The sequence below is a fragment of the Danaus plexippus genome, chromosome 8 (assembly GCF_018135715.1).
Source record: "Danaus plexippus chromosome 8, MEX_DaPlex, whole genome shotgun sequence".
NCBI lineage: Eukaryota > Metazoa > Arthropoda > Insecta > Lepidoptera > Nymphalidae > Danaus > Danaus plexippus.
Window position 1 is genome coordinate 550,732 of NC_083542.1, and position 20,587 is coordinate 571,318.

The 20,587-nt window shown below is 30.3% G+C and overlaps 1 protein-coding gene across 1 annotated transcript in view; it reads right to left on the minus strand.

Moving 5' to 3' along the window:
* Nucleotides 1–17,808: 17,808 nt before the first annotated feature.
* The window catches only part of LOC116775467 (allatostatin-A receptor), a 35,802-nt gene continuing 33,023 nt past the window's right edge, over nucleotides 17,809–20,587 (minus strand). The window contains exon 4 of the mRNA XM_032668372.2: nucleotides 17,809–18,712. Coding sequence (XP_032524263.1) covers nucleotides 18,608–18,712 — 105 coding nt within the window. The 3' untranslated portion in view covers nucleotides 17,809–18,607. The remainder of the gene's footprint in view (nucleotides 18,713–20,587) is intronic.

The window sequence follows — 20,587 nt, forward strand, 5'->3', positions numbered from 1 at the left end:
GGATCGGGGCGGTTTGAATACGCTGCAGGGGGGTGACAACTGGAGACCGCTGGAGCATCCGCCATATCGTCAGTGCCACCTGTAGATCTCTCTGCTCTGATGCTCCAAGAGCAGGCCCGCTGTCAGAAAGAACCGATCATAGCACTAAAAAAGGAGCAGGCTCACCGCCTGGAGGTGCAGACCCTCCGTGATGGAGAGCAAACGCTTCTGATCAAGGATATTCACGCAAAATTTTCTAGGGAGCTTCAGTTGGTGGAAGGTAGAGTCTCTCAAAATGAGCACCTTCGACTGAAGCTGAGTCACCGATGACTGCTGTCAAAAGAATCCTTTTTTGTATGGTACAATTGATTTATACTATTTCATTTTGTTTTCTACTTACTAGAATAATTTTTATTATTAAGTTTAGAGGGAGTAATAATAATTATTATTATATTATTTGTAATGGTATCAGATTACAGAATAAAATTATATCATTTTTTATTTATTGATCATTATAAACAAGCCCCAAAACATAATAGACTGCGCGATTATATATTAACTAGGGGAAGCAATAACTATTCATATTTATCTCTTTCGGTTCAGATACCAAATGTTGAATATTTTATTGGTTCTGAAGATTTTTAAATATATTTTTTTTTATGCTAAAATTGGCAACCGAGCACCCGGCTTACCTAAATGTCCGTCACCCATGGTCATCCGCAATGTAGATTTGTGGATGTGTTGCCACCGTTGATTGGGGAACAGGGAAAGGATAAGGTGGGAAAAGAAAGGGCAGGAAAGGGTGGGGAGAGGGAAAAGGCAATCGGCTCTCTCACTCATCGGGCGAAACGCAGCCATTAAAGACTACTTCACGCCGATCTTCTGTGAGAGGATGGTACTTGCACGGTGGAGCTTGCCCATGTTCGAGCTGCAGTACACAGCTAGGCTTGGCTTGGCACAGCTAGGCTCTACCACCTCACCACCTTATCTATGCATATTAATGAATTATGATTTCGTTTCAAAATGGAGGATCGACGTTGTTCGTTTGAACTCTCTGGAATATTTCGTTATAAATATAAAACAAAAGCAATATATATAAACATATATAACATATAATCCTGCCTTCCAAAATGTATATGAAATATATTCTGAATTTCAGTTATGACTCATGTGAAATGAGGCAACTGGGGGATAATACGCTCCTGTTTCAAAATCAGCACACACTCGTATGTATGAATGTTGTATGTATAGTGTGTTTATTGAATATAATTGCAAAACAGGGACAGGAAACTGAAGAACATTTAAAAAAATAATTTAAAGGGTCTGAAAAGTTCTAAAATTAAAATAGTAATAAAACTAACATTCAGTTGCTATAAAGTAACCGAAACGTCGGGAGCATATTGTTAAAAATATTTATAATCCGAAAAATATTAGTTTTATTTCTATGAATACTCGCGAAAACCTTAGATCTCATTATGTTAAAATTGTTTTATATCATATATACATGTATATCACATAGTGTAAAACATAGCTGCTTTCTCTGTCTCTATATCCCTATGTATGCTTAAACCTTTACAACTATGCAACGGATTTTGACCCTTTTTTTATAGGTAGAGTAATAGGAGAGGAAGATTTATATGTATAATAATACTTAGTTAATAGGAGAGAAATACTGTTATTTTTGAGGTTTCTAATGTGATGTCGTAAATAATTGCATTTTTTCCGCTTACATTGCAAACGCAGGCTGAACCCTACGAGATTTATCAGAATAATGTACTGAGTAATGTACAAATTTTAAAGGTCTATTAGACCCTATTTTTAATCCTACCATATATTTGTTAGTTGCAATATGTAACATCATATATTTGGTAATGTTAATGAATTGCTTATGATGTCGAGTATATAGTGATTTTAAATAATTTTTTGAAAGCCTATTAAAGTAAACAAAAGAAATAGTTGTCTATCGTCAGTTAGCTGAGTATAAAAAATGTTGAATATTATAGCGATAATGGTTTCATTTTGAAGTAATTATAATATTATTAAAAGATATATAGTTCCATAGAAATTTCTATTCTTGCAAAAATACATTAAGGTTTTGTGATGTCCATTTTTTTTATGTTAACATCTTTTGATGAAATATCTACATTTTTAATATTAAATCACATATTTTTGTTGCTAAAAAAAAACTTATTCCGAGTACCGAAATAAAATATTCAAATTTTAAAGGAACTTTAGTCAAGACTAACATTATGTATTATTTAACTTTTTCCATCATCTCCGTTCTATTCAACCATACTTTTTATTGGTTGACTAATAAAGCAAACTTTTGGAAGTTTTGAATTGTAAAAAGCTATTTAAACATTTGATGACTGTATCAGATTCACATCTAGTCTAGACAAATAGTAATTTGAATTCCTAGACTTTTAGTCTACTCGAATTAGTGAAGTCAGACAATGCTTCTAGTAAAATATAATTTTATGTCAGATGGAAATTCATGGTGGACAACTCAATTTTAAAATGGCACCTGTTGGGTGAAATATCGCTTTAGGTAATATTTTTTTGGACTAATAATAAATAAGTTATTAAGAAAAAGCTTCAATAAAAAGTAATTTCTGACGACATTAGTATAATATATTTATATGTTTCAAGAACTAAACATGATTATACATAAACATTCAAATTCAAACGTGAATTTATAATTTTATACATTGAATAATATTTTGAATAAAACCGATTTTCGCTTTGTTAATTTATTGTGTTTAAACAGTTACTTACCATAAATTGCTATTGTTGTTAAAATAACTTTCTTCGAAGTTTCCGCACACTTAAAGCTTAATGGAAACGCCATAAACTCCTAACGCCGTAATGTAAACTCAAAAATAAATTTTAATAATAAATTTACATTCAGGTGTTTATATTTACTTTTTTATTAATGCTTTGATAATATTTTATATACCTTTGCTTATATTTTTATGATCTAAGCTGATATTGTTAGCTAAGTTCTCCTTATAAACTAGTACAGGCGAGTAATTTCGTACATATTCAGTCAGTCATTATATTCCATAATAAGAGAAGCCCCGAGATGAACATCAATAATTTCAGTTAGTTCAATTTGATTGGAACTTTGATATGTTTATTAAAATTATTATCAGAACTAGATACTCGATTTCCATTATGAATTTTAATGCAAATAACTATCAGCGGGAAATCAATACCAATAAAAGGTTTTTGTGAATTATTTTTAGAAAGTCATGCTCATTTAAACTTATGTTTCTTTCCAGACTACAGCTGTTTTTTTCTGGCTTAGTACCATAATTCCCTAAAATATTGTGTTTCATCCAATCTGTGTTAACAAGTTTGTATGTGGGACATATGCGACAAGCCTTTATGTTCATTATGTTACCTACAAAACGAAAAGACTGCAAATTTTATAGCTACAATCCATACATTACGTTCTTAAGTAGTCTTATCATATTTTTCATATGTCTGAACTCACCAAGAAGTGTTAAAGGAATGATTTCGATAATCCAATAAGCCCCGGGGTTTATTAGATTGAGATATCTCAACTTCGGAATTCGTATTGAATAGCGGCATATTTCTGTTTCATTACTGGATATAACCCCAACGTGGATGATAATCACTAGCTAATACTAAAAAAAACCTTATTCTCCTTTAAATATGAACCATTATTAAAAAACATTGTAAACTGTAGTCATAATTATAATGATCCTTAGGAAATTGTCACTAGCACAATGTTGGTCAAAAATTTAGATAATCGCAAGTAAACAATGGAAACGATATCATTATATTAGATGCAGTCAGCTAAAATTAATAGCAACATATATTTCTTAATAATAATAATGATTATATAGAAATAACTGCAAGAAAAATAAGGCCATTGCCTTTCTGCCATCAACTGAACTAGAAAAATATATGTTTGGAAAAGGCTGTGTCGGAAATTATACATTCATCCCGAAGTCCCTCAAAATGTTCATTTCTTATAATATAACTGAAAATTATTGAAAAAAATAAAATTATTTCTATAAAATAAAAATATTGCATGGTACATTTATCTATGCTTGTAACAAGATGATCTCACTTCATTTAAAGAACATCATTCGTCACTAAGATACTACATCTGATGGTCCCAGAATTTAAATTTTTCTCCAAGTTAAGATACCGTCAGGATGACAAATGATTGTTGATTTAACTGAAACTCCTTGAGATATCAATCACATTTTACTTTAAAACATTCATAATACGAAAACGTGCTTGAACATTAAATACGTCGAGTCTCTTAAAACTGATTCAATGACTACCCTCCTCACGTAGGATAAAGAAATGATAACATATTTCTGTCACGAACAATGAATTCTATTTACTTGGGCACAGAATAAAATCTCTTACAAATTCTCTAACACATATGACGATAAATAACGAGTGAGTGATATCGTTTTGATCCTTACATTTGAATGGGCACAAAGGACTTTAAATAAATGAAACTCTTATTTTATTCATTATTAATTTAAAATTGTTCCTTAATACTAAAGTATAGCTATAGCCATATTATAAGGAGCTGAGGAAACCTTAAATATAACGATTGAAAATAAATTAAATGAATGGGAATGAGTGGTTTTTCATATCTAGTGTTTATTTTGTTTTAAGACTCCGACCGGTACTTTGTTTAGTTTACGAGAAGTTTTAGTGTATTTTAATTAGTTCTGGTTCCAACTTCTCTCGTTTACTCGAATATCTGAATTTCAAATACACATATTAAAAAATGCCAACAAAGATTTTAGAAACCTTACTATTTGAGTTTTTCATAATTAGAAAGATGACTAGATTTTTTTTTTATAATCTTCCCATCGTCGTTTAATCTAATCTGACACGGGTTTTCGACTCACCTCCTCAGCAGAGGTACAAACTTATTCTGTAATACACATGACAATATTCACTTTTTAACTTGAAGACTATGACTTTATAAAATATAAGTTTTTGTGATTGCTTGTTTTGTTTGTTGTATAAAGTTCCATCGACGGTTGGATGTCAATGGAAGATAGAACCTTGGGATAGGTAATGTATCTAGTTTTGTTCTTAAATAATAATGAAATGATATGTAGCTGAAATAAATAAATTGATCTAAGATTCTTTCATAGAATAATCCTTCGTCACATCAAGAGACCGTTTGTGAGTTAATGAGTTAAGAAAAAAATTTTATACAGAAAAAACAGTTATCCAAAAATATAATTTTCATTTAAATGTATCATTCGATACTATTGGAATAATATAGAACTAAAACTAATTGTAATGTAAAAATTTACTTTGAATTGTTTTAACAATATTCCGAACTCAGTCTGGATTAAAAGAGATAAAAAATTAACAACGCGATATTATTCAATTTAAATAAATATAATGATTCACAAGCATTGTGTTGAGATGAATAGTTGTTCGTGAAGTATCGCTGACAATAAAAATATACGTCGACTGAACATGAAAGGCTTTTTTGTTTTTTTTTTGTACATTTGACAAAATAATTTTAAAATACCAAAGAGTTTTTATTCTGTGTCAAAAAATTAAAATTTAATAATTAATTGTATTATATTTTACTTTGTACAATATTATTATTATTTAAATATTCTAAGTAATATCAGTATAAATGTATATTTGCTTAAAACATTCCTTACTTTAGACAATAAAAACTCTTTCATTAATAGTTTTCATTAACTTCATCTACATAAATGGAATGAAAATTTTTAAATATCGTTAGAAAATAACATATTACAACTATTCAAGGCCTACTTAGAAGAAGCATGTAAACATTCTTTATGTGCAAGTGGGATGATTTAAAGGTCATGAACTCTCGTTTACAGTATTATCATTTAAAATTAATACAATATCATACCGTAACAAAAAAAAAAACTAAACAAAGTTCAAAACTACTTTATTTGCGTTTATGTTTTTATATTACTTTAGAACATAACTAGTCTTAACATAGATTAGCAACGAATGTTACAATATTATTCCGCGTTTTATCTTTTAAAATTTCTCCAACATTGAAATGAGAGTGGGGGCTTAAGCATTTTCAAGTTATAATATCCACGTAAGACCACACACAGCTCTCCACAGAATTCAAATGAATTTTAATTGCAATTTACATCCTTATAAAGTCTTTGAATATTAAGTGGATTCAAGAGCACTCCAAAATATATGGTTATTTTAATTTTATAGAATAAATTTGAAAGAACAAGTTAAGTGGCTCGAATGTGTTGTTTAAGTTTCCTTCATTCTACATAGAAAATATTACATGAAAGTCAATATACGCAAGTACATATTATTTGGCATCATGTATGTGAATATCTGTCTGTTTCTTTTACAATATTGTTAAAATTTAATAGCGATTTATTTTATATTAGAATATTAAAAATATAAATTTTGTGATATCTTTTGTGACTTCAGTTGAAGATTTTTATTTATCACACTTAAGTATCTAAACAAACCTTGTAAGAAGATTAAATCGTTTGATCCTTATCTCCTTGATAAAAAATTTAAGTCAAGCTCGAGATCTTGTTTTGTAAATCTTTTGAACAGCATCGTGGAAGCTTAGCGGATAGTTACGTCCAATTTATTTTGTACATTTGCCATTTATAAACCCACTTATATAATAAAAAGATGACATTGTTCGTCTAACAGATGAAAATATCTGAATTTTAAATGATATTAATATTGGTATGCGTTATACATAATAATTATAAGAGTATCTTTTATTTTTATGTACGATATGGCTCCGTTCACACTGGATTTATGTATGAAGTATGTTAAAAAGTCAACACGAAAATTGGTTATAATTTTATACTGACGCAAAATAATTTAAATTTTATTATTTTATAACTCTATATCAAGTTACCATTGAGTTAAGTACAAGGAGTAAGTGATAATACATTCAATGAATCAACAGACGTGTTAGTACAATAGATTTATTGATATATCCGGTCTGAAATTTTTGGCCCGTTCAAAATTATAGTCATATTCATATGTGTAGCTATAAGTCACGTGTATCATGATGATGCACCAGAAAAATACAAGTGAATTTAAACATGTGCGTAGCGAGTTTGAATACAGAAACGTAAATAAATTTTGACACTAAACTTGTTTAATACAGGTGATGCTCAATTAGGTCTGGGTGAGATGAAAATTGATTAGACAACTGATATTAGTTTGAAACTTCGAATAATTTATATCAAATACGGAGCCAGACTCTTACCGGTTGCTTGTATAACATCGACGAGACGGAAAAGTTTGTTAGGAGAGTTTCTAAAAATCTCGTTCGTTTCTGAATATGTTAGGGATAAATTAAATTTAATTAGAAGCAAAGATTAGTTTATTTTTATCTATACTTGAACATATTAAATATATAATAAAAAAAACTATGACTAGTACGTTACACGACTTTTTAAGCATGATGTAATTTTAAAAAATTCTAAGGGTTGTTTTTGGTTATTTATATATATTACTTATTCCTGTATAGGTATTGATTACTTTATAATATATTTGTTATGAAATGTTACGTTCTACGAAAGCTACTATTTTATAGTGTATGTGGGAATAACATTAATTATTGAATAACCCAAATTTCAATATTTTTTTTTTACATTCATTAATAAATTTTATGGTACCTACTTTTTCAAATATTATTAAATATTCATCAAAAAATACAGTATTATTTTTATTTATAATAAGTAATATTTCAAAAAAAAAATATATAATTAGTGAATTTAAATAAAAGTAAGAAAGTATTAGTATTAAAATTCGCGTGACACATCAAATGTACAGCACGCTTTACTACATGTTTCATTTTCGTTCAGTATTGCTTTACATTTTAACAAACGGTGTTGCGTCCGGTAGAAACTAATTAGAGAACAACTTATGTTACTCTCACGCTTCCCCAGAGTTCAAGCACAAGCTGTATATGACTGCTGTGTTATGTTAACGAACCACATTTTATTTGTGGTCAACTATTATTCAATCGAACTGTAAATATTTATTCCTATCCATTCCTGTTTACACAAGTGTTTCTAGTATCAGCCTACTGAATTGTAATATATGGGAAGCCAAATAGATTTTCATTGAAATTATTTTCTTCCAGCCATCGGGATGAGAATTAATGTACCTAAACATAGTTACATATAAATATTTTGATTGGCGAGACGGTATGTAATTTCTTTGTATATATGTGTGTTTTGAAATAAAAATATTTTTCTTTTTGATCACGAGAAATTATCTGGATAGATTTGTGAAGTCATAAATACAATAAAAGCCTAACATATTAGATTGAATAATTTTAACAGATTGTAGGCTAACGATAGCTTTTTAAAATTTAAATCAAAAGTAGTTAAAATGTTTTGCCAACTATTGAACATTAAATATCTTTTGGATGTAGTAACTACACAAAAATTTATTGCAGTAAAAGTTTCATGTATCTTTTAAGACCTTAAATAAAAGTATTATTTTTGTAATTTTTTTTAGAAACGCTGAGAATTTTCTTTTCTGTTTTGGTAGTTTAAAAAGAATTACAAATATTTTTTTTCATTTTTACCTGAAATCGAATTTATAAATAGTAATCGTTAAGCGTACTCTATGGGGATAATTTAATAATTCCAATTAAAATAACCCTTAAAAAATTTTTGCAGCTTCCAGAGCAGAATTATGCAAAGTTTTATTAATAATTTTCTCTCTCGAATACCTTTTTTTGCGAACGAAAAATTTATGATTAAATCAAATATCAACTTTGAGCTACTTGGAATAAATGTATATTTGGGTTGGTATAAAAATTTGTCTTTTTTGTAAAAATAAAAAAGATTTTAAGGTGTATTAGTTCACGAAGAGAAACAAGTTCAAAATATTCAATATATTTTATATTTGTAAAGTCCATAAGGTGAGTTTCTGCATGTAAAATTTTCTGAGATAACTTTGAAAGAAAATTTTTGACTTGACGTAGTTTTGTTTAAAAATACTGTACATTAATGTACCCAACGATCATTTTCTCTTGCTAATTTGACTCTCAAAGTCTGTAATAAACTTTGTTTTGTATAAAAACTGATATAAATTTTAAGCAAAATATTTAATAATTTCTTTGTTTCGACTAACTTTATGTTTATATAGTAATACATTGTCCTGAAAATATGCAAACTTTTTAAAATAAACTCAATTAACCTACTAGTAGGTATAATATAATATTGTTATTTCATTCTGTCAAATAAATATTATAAAACAGAGATATTTGTATTTCAATATGCATAGGTACCAGGAATTTATGGTTGTACAAAATTTGTTATATTGTTATATGGGTATATCACAAATACTAACTTTACAGTTTGAGTGCCATTGATAAACCCTAGTCTATTTAAGTAAAGACAGTTTATTGAAGTGAAACTTCTTATGCTACTTCCAACAAGAATGTTTTAAACGTTTAACGCTTTTGTGGGAGGGGGGGGGGGTAAAAGATTCAGAGCGAGAGGGAATGCTTGACGCTCGAACGCATGCGGGCAATTAATTGTGACTTGTGAGTAATGTTAATAAAGTTGATGTTAGACAAACACTAAAAATCCCTTAAAAATCAAATTCTAACCTTCCCTGTTTTCATTCTAACATAACGAAGTTTCACTTCTTTCGCGGGGGAGAACTCCAGGCACTATTAATTTTTTTGTGAGTTCCATTAAAGTAAAAAAAATTTCAAAGCTTACAATTACATTCTATCTAGATATTATTTTTATTTTTTTATTTAATGTACTTTTAAGTTATTAGGACCATAATGAGATCTAAGATTTTCGTGAGTTCTCTGCCACACACACACACACACACACACACACAGCACACATCTCGTCCCGTGATCACGGTTGCTGAAAAGTAACCGAAACGTCGGGATTAGGTAGTTTTTTAAATAATAAAAATCCGCGTAGTTTATCCGAAAAATATTAGTTTCATTGAAATTATTAGGACCATTCTACAAACTTTTACTTCCGAATTATATAAGATATTAAAATGTAAGGGTTAACATTATGAGAAGGTTTATTTTCGCCTTTTAAACCACTATCAAAACACTCAAATAATTTAGACTTTATTTACTTTAAAAAAAATTTAACGGGAATGACCGAAATAAAAATGAAGTTATTCAAAAAAAAATCACTAACAACAACTATTCAATAAAAATAAACAAAAAAAAAAAGTAAAATAAGCTTACTAAATCCATTTCAGTAAATTGTTTGAAATGCGGCTACAAATTTAACAATTCAGAATCGGCGAAAAGCTTTAAGGCCATCAAACGCATAACATAGGGCAGTCGATCCCAACTACCTGCGATCATCCAATAAGTGATTCTTTGAATCCGTAATAACAAATCGTTTGAACAATGTGGTTCAGTATTGTACACATAAGAGTGATTGATATACATTGCTGCTTTGATCAAAAACCGGTTTGGTTTCGAGGGTGTTAAAAACCGTTGTAAGTCGTTATAACAAATGTTTCATTCAAAAGTCTATTCTTTTGAAGTACACAATAGTAGGATTGGTATATGACAAAGGAAGACTCAGATAATGTAGTCGAATATGTTTTGAGTAACAATGTTATAAATATCCTTACACGTTATTTACGATAAATACAGTGGGATGCTTAAGGCAAAAATATACAGAGAGATAAAAGCCTACAAAGGAAATTATTATTACACATTTTTACTATCTTTTCTTATAAAATCTATAAATAGTTTTGATAGAATACCTCATATTTTTTTATAGTAACGGTACTGTAGTGTACAATTAATTTGACAATTAAAACTATAAGTAAGCGTGATATATATTTTTTATAAAACTTAAACAAACTAAAATAATCCGTTTGTTTAGGATATAAATCAAACATATTAGAAGTTATGAAAAATAATAAAAATCCTAAAAACATAACACCTACAGATATAAAACATAAGACAATAAAATCTTAATACAAAAATGTAAAATTTTCGTGCAGTGTACGAAAAAAATATTTTTTGTTACAAAAACAAATATTAAATACTTTTCTCAGTCACAAACAGCAACAATAAACAGAATACATGCATTAAGACAGAACCATCAACGACGTATATTATCACGCGGCACGCGAATTTACTGGCTGGTTAGCTCGTTGCAAAGATATTTGCTCAAAAATACTGGATTATAAACGTTGATCGAATATACATATATAAATATTACAATATTATTTTACTTATTTAGTAGTGAACACTAATTTAAAATGACTTTACCAGAAACCAAAAAAAAATCTGTATTAAGATTCTCCTTAAGTTTAGAATTTATATCGAATAAAACTAAAATAAATTATTATAGTTTAGATAGGTAAAATATAATTTCTCTTAGTTTCTGTATTCATTTGTGAAGCCTATTAAACTACTTTCAGAGGAAATTGTGATATCGGTGATGAGTACGAGTGATCGAAAAACCAATTCGGGACATCAGAATGTGGTTTGTTCTACTAATGAAGTGAACATGACGTGACCTGGTGCCAGCCGGTTACTGAAATCGCCTTAAAAATAAAATCACTTTCGGGAATCACGGAAAAGCTTTTGTGTGTTCATATGATTATAATAAATATAAATTAATCTTATAATTAAAACAATAAATAAATGTAATTCTCTCTTGACAAGGAAAATAGACTACGTTTATGAAGGTGCGCAAAATTATTAATTTATATTTAATACCAATTTTAATAACTTTTCTTTTCTGCTTTTGTATTCTAAAATTTAAACAGAGTAATTCGTGGTTATCGTTAGAGATGGCTACTTATATACATTGAGAGTGCCTCCTTTTTGCGTTGTTATTTTGGAGAGAAAACACCAGACGCAAATATCAAATTTCCACAACGTAATAGAACTTGCCAGTTACACGAAAACGAAATGGAAATCGTATTTCGATTAAAAAGGAAGTTTAAAAAAACGTTCGTTTAATAATAAAACTCTACAGCGTTTATATGAAGCTAAATTGAGATGTCTAAATCTATCTCCACGATGTTGAAAACCATTGGAATTATAAGTTTTTTAGCCCCTCATATATTATGGACAATGAGAGTGTTTACAGAAGAAGTGACGTAAACGTTGAAATAGAAAAAACATAAATACTTGTAAAACGACTGAGGTACGGCCCGTTGAAACGTCTGCAGGCTAATAGAATTTTATTGAATACTCGTAACTTTACGTACACCGTATGTAACAAATATTGCAAAGTTTGGAAGTGTTATTCGTTAATTTGTAGGCAGTGTACATTGAATATTATTGTATTGTTATTTTTCTGGTATTGAACCAAAAGTTTCAAGCGCGTTTACTTGGTTCTATTATAAACGTGGAATTGATTGAATGTGTTAATTTTTTACGATTTATAGCGCAAAAGTGCAGACGTATATATACATGCGTTTGTCTATTATATCTTGTCTAAGGAACGGGACCACTTAAAAATTTTGCAGTACATCATCAGACATTATATTATTACTAAAATAACAAGTAAAAGGCGACCTTATTGTCTCAAATAGATTTCTTTAATAGGCTTCAGAACATTTAGATTACTTGGAAAAGTTGTAAGTGATGGAATACTTATTTAAAATGAATAGGTAAATACTATGTGCTATTTATTGATCTACCGAATGTAAATAAAAAAATATATAAAAACTTAACTGACTTGAAATATTAACTTTTATACGAAAATTTAAATCAGACCAACAATTTTTTTATAAGTGTTACTAAATATTTTCTAATAAACCCGTTTGTAGACCAGTACACCGATGCTCAGGGATGGCCTTACTACAAAGTTTGACCTTTTATAAAAGTGAGCTACCCGCCTTTAGGGTCATCGCTCGTTTTTTGGGCTTCACAGCAAACGGTGGTTGAGGATGCGCCTTGTGAAGTGTAGTTGTAATAATTACTGACATTGTGAGTGTTATGCCTATTATATAATTAAAAAAAAGAATTTATTATTCCGTTTCTAGTACGTAATACGTGTAGTACGTACACAGTCGTGTTCAAATTAAAAACAATTTAAAAGAAATATTATAAGATGAGCACAGTGTTCTCGGTTCATCCAATATGGAGTATGGAGTTATTCGAGTATGATAGAAATATAATATAAAAATAACTCTACATTGACATCAATATCAGTAAGGTACTTTATTAAACTCAAAAGGTCCAAAAATCTATATTTTAATGAGATCTAAGACTTTCGCAAGTTTTATTCATTTAAGTGAAACTAATATATTTCGGATGTTATACGCGGATTTTATTATTTTAAATCTACATACTCCGACGTTTCGGTTACTCCTCAGTAACCGTGATCACGGGCAGACGAGATGTGATTCTCGTGTCGTGATCACATCTCGTCTGCCTCACTCTGATCTTGTCTGATCACGGTTGCTGAAAAGTAACCGAAACGTCGGGATTATGTAGTTTTAACATAATAAAATCCGCGTAGTATGGGGTTTTCCAATAGGGACGCTTGAACTTTGACAGCTGATTGCGGCCATGTTGTTTGAGTGACAGCTGTCAAATGCAGTGTGTTATATTCATTCCGTCCTCCCAAACCACCATGGCAGGTTACAGTGTCGAGCAGCACGTGCAAATCATAAAATTGTTTTATGAAAATGGGTCTTCAGTTCGAGCAACGTTCCGCGCACTTCGCCCGTTTTACGGTCGCGATGATCGTCCTGCCGAGTCGACTATCCGTCGATTGGTGGACAAATTCGAGTCAACCGGGTCAGTTAACAATCAGCCGGTTCCCGTGCGTCAACGTAACGCGAGATCTGCCGAGAATATCGCCGCTGTGCGCGACAGTGTCCTCGAAAACCCGCGGCAGTCAATTCCGCGTCGCGCACAGGAACTCGGCCTTTCGCAGACGACAACTTGGCGAATTTTGCGTTGTGACTTGAGCCTGCACCCGTACAAGATCCAGCTGACCCAAGAGCTCAAGGTTAATGACCATAGACAGCGCCGTGTGTTCGCTGACTGGGCATTAGAGCAGTTGGAAGTTGACGCCGATTTTGGCAAAAAAATCATCTTCAGCGACGAGGCGCATTTTTGGATGAATGGCTATGTCAACAAGCAAAATTGCCGTATTTGGGACGAGACCAATCCACACGAGGTTCACCAAGTGGCAATGCACCCGCAGAAAGTGACTGTTTGGTGCGGATTTTGGGCCGGAGGCGTGATTGGTCCGTATTTTTTCGAAAACGATAATGGTGTGGCCGTCACCGTCAATGGTGAGCGATACCGGTCGATGATAACCAACTTCTTTTGGCCTGAAATCGAGAATATGGATCTGGACAACATGTGGTTTCAACAGGACGGCGCTACGTGCCACACAGCACACGCTACGATGGAAGTTCTGCACGAGCAATTTCTGGACATGGTCATCTCGCGCGGAGGCGACGTGAACTGGCCACCGAGATCGTGCGATTTGACCCCGCTGGACTTTTTCTTGTGGGGTTTTCTTAAGTCGCAGGTCTATGCCAACAAGCCGCAAACCACCGATGCCCTCAAAGTCAACATACGCCACGCCATCGATCAAATACAGCCCGATTTGTGCGCCAGAGTCATCGAAAATTGGACCTTTCGTGTGCGCGCCACCAACCGAAGCCGTGGCGGTCACTTGAATGATGTCATATTCCATACATAATGGGGTCGATAGACCTTCCAAATAAAAAAAAAATTCGCAAATATCTTTCCTACATGTATTTTTTTTTGCATTTCAAAGATCAAGCGCCCTTAATGGAAAACCCTATATATCTGAAATATAATAGTTTCATTTAAATCTATATATTAAGTAACATAAAGCATTTATTTTTTTTAGTAAGTTATTGTTTGTTCGAACCATACTTACTCAAACTTATTCAAAACAAGTATCTAAAGTCTTCGATTCTCCAAGCTCTTTGCCCATACTGTATTCCAAGTTTATAGCGTAACTTAATTTGTTTCTTTAAGAAATTATGTTATTATTTACGTAATAAACATTTTTCGTCTCCTCATGCAGAACGGAACATACTGTATCGTAGAACAACAATGGAATTTAAAACGTAATCGTCTCAGTAACAAGGAACTTTATATTTTAGTTTGTGGTTTTGAAATATTGAGAGAAAAAAATTGCGGGCTTTCATGGATGAAAAGAAATAATTTACAAAGAAAGTCTGTAAATTAACAACATTTTTCTATATTTTCCTGGTGTTTTACTGGCTTTGACAATCAGTGCTTTATCAACACCTTGTAATAGTAGCTGAACTCAGATTCTTGTGATTTTTTTTACACTGTGTAATATGCATTTTATTAAAACGAAGTCTACACTACTTCTGTACTCGTGTAGGTTTCAAGGATTTTTTTACACCAATAATATATTTGAATGAGATTTAAAGCTATGGTTTAATGTTAGTTTTATTTATTTTTTTCATATACCCAAGAAAAGTTACCATCTAGCAAAAATATTGAATACCTTTGAATAATATTAAATTCGCTTCGCTAAGTCCCTCAAATGTCTTCCACACATATTTAGAGTAACAAAATTCCGCCTGCGTGAAGGTGATAAGAGTCGTTATTCTTCGCTACTTCATTTTATACCTTTACGTTTTTTTATAGAAGTAATAACGTTGACAGTTTTTGGAATTAAACGACTCAGTGAAATGCATCTTATATATATATATATTATATATATTATATATATTATATATATTATATATATTATATATATATATATATATATATATATATATATATATATATATATATATATATATTATATGTTTCCAATAAAGCAATAGATAGTATTGTCTGTAAATCAAAAAAATATTAAAAACACTAACCGGGTTTATCCGAAAAATATTAGTTTCATTTAAATGAATAAAACTCGCGAAAATCTTAGATATCATTACTAACCGGGTTGACAGAGACGGTATGAATATTCTATTCTTTTCCGAAACAACTTTTTTTGAAGTTTTGTTGGACACAAAGACAATATTTTGGCTGAATTTAGTTTCTTAAAAATTCAAATATCATCGGTCGAAAATGGAATGAACGAATTATTAAGAATTAATCACAGTCTAATAAGACGAATATCACTTCGATGATGTTACAGGTGACATAATAACAGTAAAACAATGAATGCCGGAAGCATTTTTTGAAAAACAGACTTTCGATAATTTAATTAGTCTTTTAATGTAAAAAGTAATACCTTACTCCATCCAAGAACACACATAGGATAATTATTTTGCCACCATAGTCAGATATGCCCTCACAAACTAACCATAGTACGTAGTGTTATCTGCTCAACCAAGTTTTCCTTTGTTTTATTTATCAAATATTTCGTAATAACGAATAAAATGGATAAGGTGCACGCTAAACTTCAAATACGATAAACTAGTTTTTTTTAGATAATTAGTTTTTTTTTTTAAATAAAACTAATATTTTTTCGGATATACTACGAGTGCTTTATTTTACTAGATGGACATCTCGTCTGCCCGTGATCACGGTTGCTGAAAAGTAACCGAAACGTCGGGAGTATGCAGTTTTGTACAAAAATAAAGCACGCGTAGTATATCCCAATAAATATTAGTTTCATTTAAATGAATAAAACTCACGAAAGTCTCAGATCTCGTTAATTAGATTTTTTACATTAGGAACTTATCATCATCATCATCATCATCATCAGCCTATCGATGCCCACTGCTGAGCAAAGGCCTCTTCTCACATGGAGAGGGCTAGAGCATTAAACGCCACGCTTGCCCAAGACGGGTTGGCGATTTCAATCTTATAATTAGAAATTATAAGACCAGGTTTCCTCACGATGTTTTCTTTCACCGTTTGTCAGTGGTGTCTAAATACTTTTAGAAAGTACATATGTTTCGGAAAAGATCACATTAGTACTTGCCTGGTTTCGAACCCGCGCCCTCACGTATTAGAGGCGGGCCTTTCAACCACCAGGCCACCACGACTTAGGAACTTATACTGTCACATATTCCATAATATAATACTAAAATGTTACTTTTTTTTTTAAATAATAAACTCAATTTTTATGAATAAAACATTACATGAGTATAAATACACTGCGTACATGAATAATGACAAAAATGCTGCAGTTTGAGATTTATACAATTTCTCTAAAGAAATCATTCATCTACTTCACACAGTCCTAAGAAACGCTTTCTTTCAAACGGTTTTCCTCAAATTTGCAAATGCGCCCACTGTAAGATATCTCTTTTTATTTTAGTTCTTCTTCTGAAAATCTTATTTTGAATGGGATAAAACTTTTAAAGGAATTGATTTAGATAGTATATATAAAAGTTAGTATAAATGCCTTTATATAGCAATAATATTTTACGATTAATATAATTACCAGAATATAAAGTTACTATTTTCTATCATTACATAAGCATTCGTGACTAAAATGTTGTATTAAATAAGATATATGTATATTCCTCGCCAAGTATAGTTACCTTCCTAAACATAGTGGGTGTGTTAGTTATCAGATGCTATCAATCATTTAAAACAGTCTCTCGTCATTATGAGGAACGGAAATGATTTCAGTCTTGATACACGCAGGAAAATATATTACTGCTTTTTCCTTGTAAATTGATAAGAAAGGTAGAATTAGTTAGCTCCCGACCTATTATAAGCGATGCTTCACTGTCAAATGCATCGTAAAACAAGATCTATGAATAAAATAGTTTATATAATTGTTTTAATGAAACTAAATTTATTTGGAAACATTCAATTTATTGAATATAGAAACGTAAATAATTTTTAAATATAACAAACAACGATACAGTTAATATAATTTACACAAAAGACATTTTATGTCTACATCGTTATAAGAAACAATAAAAGCAAAAATCAAGTTTTTTTTTTATAAAATCTGCATCTATTCCTACATAAACATCTATCTACTCTCTATATACTGCTCACGATTAAGTCTAAGCCTTCATTTATTTCGATGTTAAACTCTATATTATATACTAGGCTGTGGGTATTGTAATTATATTACATTAATTTAATATACGTACTTATTAAATAAATCGTATTCGCGTATTTCCATATTTGGGCTCAAAAATATGGAAATATACAAGTGTTTCATACAATTAACTTAATTATTCAAGCTAAAATCACATTTGTAGCAACTATGTATTTGAGAGCGACTAAATATTTACATTAAAAACTATTTCGTTATAATATTTACAATAAACTGAATAATTTAAGTTTTTTTTTTCATTAATCTCTAATTACGTAATCAGAGTATATTTACATCAACTATCACCTAACTTTGAATTATATTTTAATAACATTTATAATGTTTTAAAATAGACAAAGACAGTAGATATTGCTACAGTTTTAATTTTATAACTTTTAGCTTGAAAATTCACTAATTATATTATATATATGAAAAACAGACTCTACCATTCATTATATTAAGTACGTTAAATGTAATTTCGTAATTATTTAGTTGAAAAGGTAATTTGTTATGATTGTCAAGTTTTATTTATACTTCAATGTAGATCAATAGCCGCACGCTTTATTCTATACAATCGTAGCCTGTTCGGATACGACATGCGTGCGACTACGTAACGATTCTCAGACAATATCGTGACAAGAGTTCCCGTTGCCGGTTCGTGTCGTCTTGGTAGGCTGAGGTCGTCCGGACATACCTTCCGTATATAACGGTGGACAGTACATTACCTAAAACAAAATAGTATATTTAATAATACAGCTCTAAAAAACTTGGTCTCGGTCCCAGGTTAAAACTTATATACCTCCTATTAACTAAGTTTATTCAAGATATAAAACTCCAAATGAGAAATACTTGTTAACACAGATTCAGCTTTCCAATTCACTTCAAACCAACCAAACAAACAGTTCGATGTTAATGACGTAAACATAAGGCTTTGTCGTTTAGTCAATAAATCAGCGTGTCGTTCATTACTGAATGTTTTATTTATTGTTGTTCTGTTTTAATTAATTACGAGTAAGATTAAAGATCCTACTTTTATGCTTTATCCTGTGTAATGAATATACAATGGAAATAAAAATATTAAAATATTAGCATAAAGTAAATTTAAATCTGATGACCTTTAAATTACTTTACTCAAAAGTTATAATAAATTTTGAAAGCGCTGAAGGCTATTAATGTAAAACGATTTGTATGTAAGTAAGCTTATTGAAATGCCACAGACTAATAAAACTCGTTTCAAAATATGTAAGCTAAAATAACTCTGCGTACTATTATTTAACTAAGACTATGGTAAATTACAGTTTGGGCACGATACATTTTTAATTTGAGCTATTAAATTGCTTATGGACAAATCAAATAGTGTCTCTATGTAATATTGGTTTTGTACGTTTTTGATAAGAAAAAGAATATCAATATAAAATAAATATCAATATATTAGTCAAGATCCATTTGCAGTAATTGCGATAACGGGGAGACAAGATGCGAGTGTCGATTATCATTTAGTGTATTCAAAAGAATACCAGATGTAAGTAAAAGAATATTAGGTATAGGTACTACTTTTTTGCTTAAAAGCTAAGTCCTTTAATCAGTTTGAAATAGGGTTCCGCATATTTAAGATGGATTTTTTTCTGAAATAGATTTTAAAAACTAAAAACTAAATTTATGAAAAAAAGTGAAGCCCTAAAAGTGAGTTATTCTAAATAATCCGTTTGCAATATTTCATCTAATGGACTTTAGCTTTGAAGTTAAAAATAATACCTCATAAATAACATCCCATTGTTCTAGTTTATTTTTTAAAACTCTGCTAATATTAACTTTGTATACAAATACACTTCAAAGAAAGGCAGGCTGTAATTATATTTAGAAAAGTGCTGTCGAAAATTGTTCATTGTGTTGATTTTCAAAAATATTTTACGCAATTTCTTTAACTATCAATTACACTCGAGAACGCGAGTTGTTTTACTTTTACTTTTAAATTTTTGTTTGTACTTATAACAGTAACAGTTATTAGTATAACATCAATAAATCCTTCAAGTGAAATCTTTATAAAAATATTTTCATTAAATATTGAGATTAGTAAAGAAAAACATTTTGAAAATTGTATGTGAGAGCAGAGCTCACACTCCTTTGTTATAAACTGACAAGTCCGAGTATATTCAAATTAATTTACGTATACTATATGAAATAAGCTTCAAAAGATTTTCTTGAAAATAGCGAAATAAATGTAAGAATGATTTATTATGACACTGTAAGGGAGAGAGCGTTATTAATTGTGTAGTATCTTTGCTTTGTGTATTAGGAACATGTGTCGGGAGACTGAAGTGATCCTGGTCTTTCATTTTCAAAGTCTAGTATTTCATGTGAGCAGGCTTAAAGAGCACAAGGCTCTGACTGATGATGTAAAGCCCAAAGAAAGACAAAATGATTGCTCTCAAGACCTTAAATAATATGAGAACACATATAAAGAAAATTTATTTGTATAAAAAAAATTAAAATTATAAGTACAACTTTTGCAATATTACATTATGTAATTTTTAAATTACTATCAGTGAAAGAGATTTTTAATGAAACTATTGAATTGCTTAACAAAATGAAATAAAATT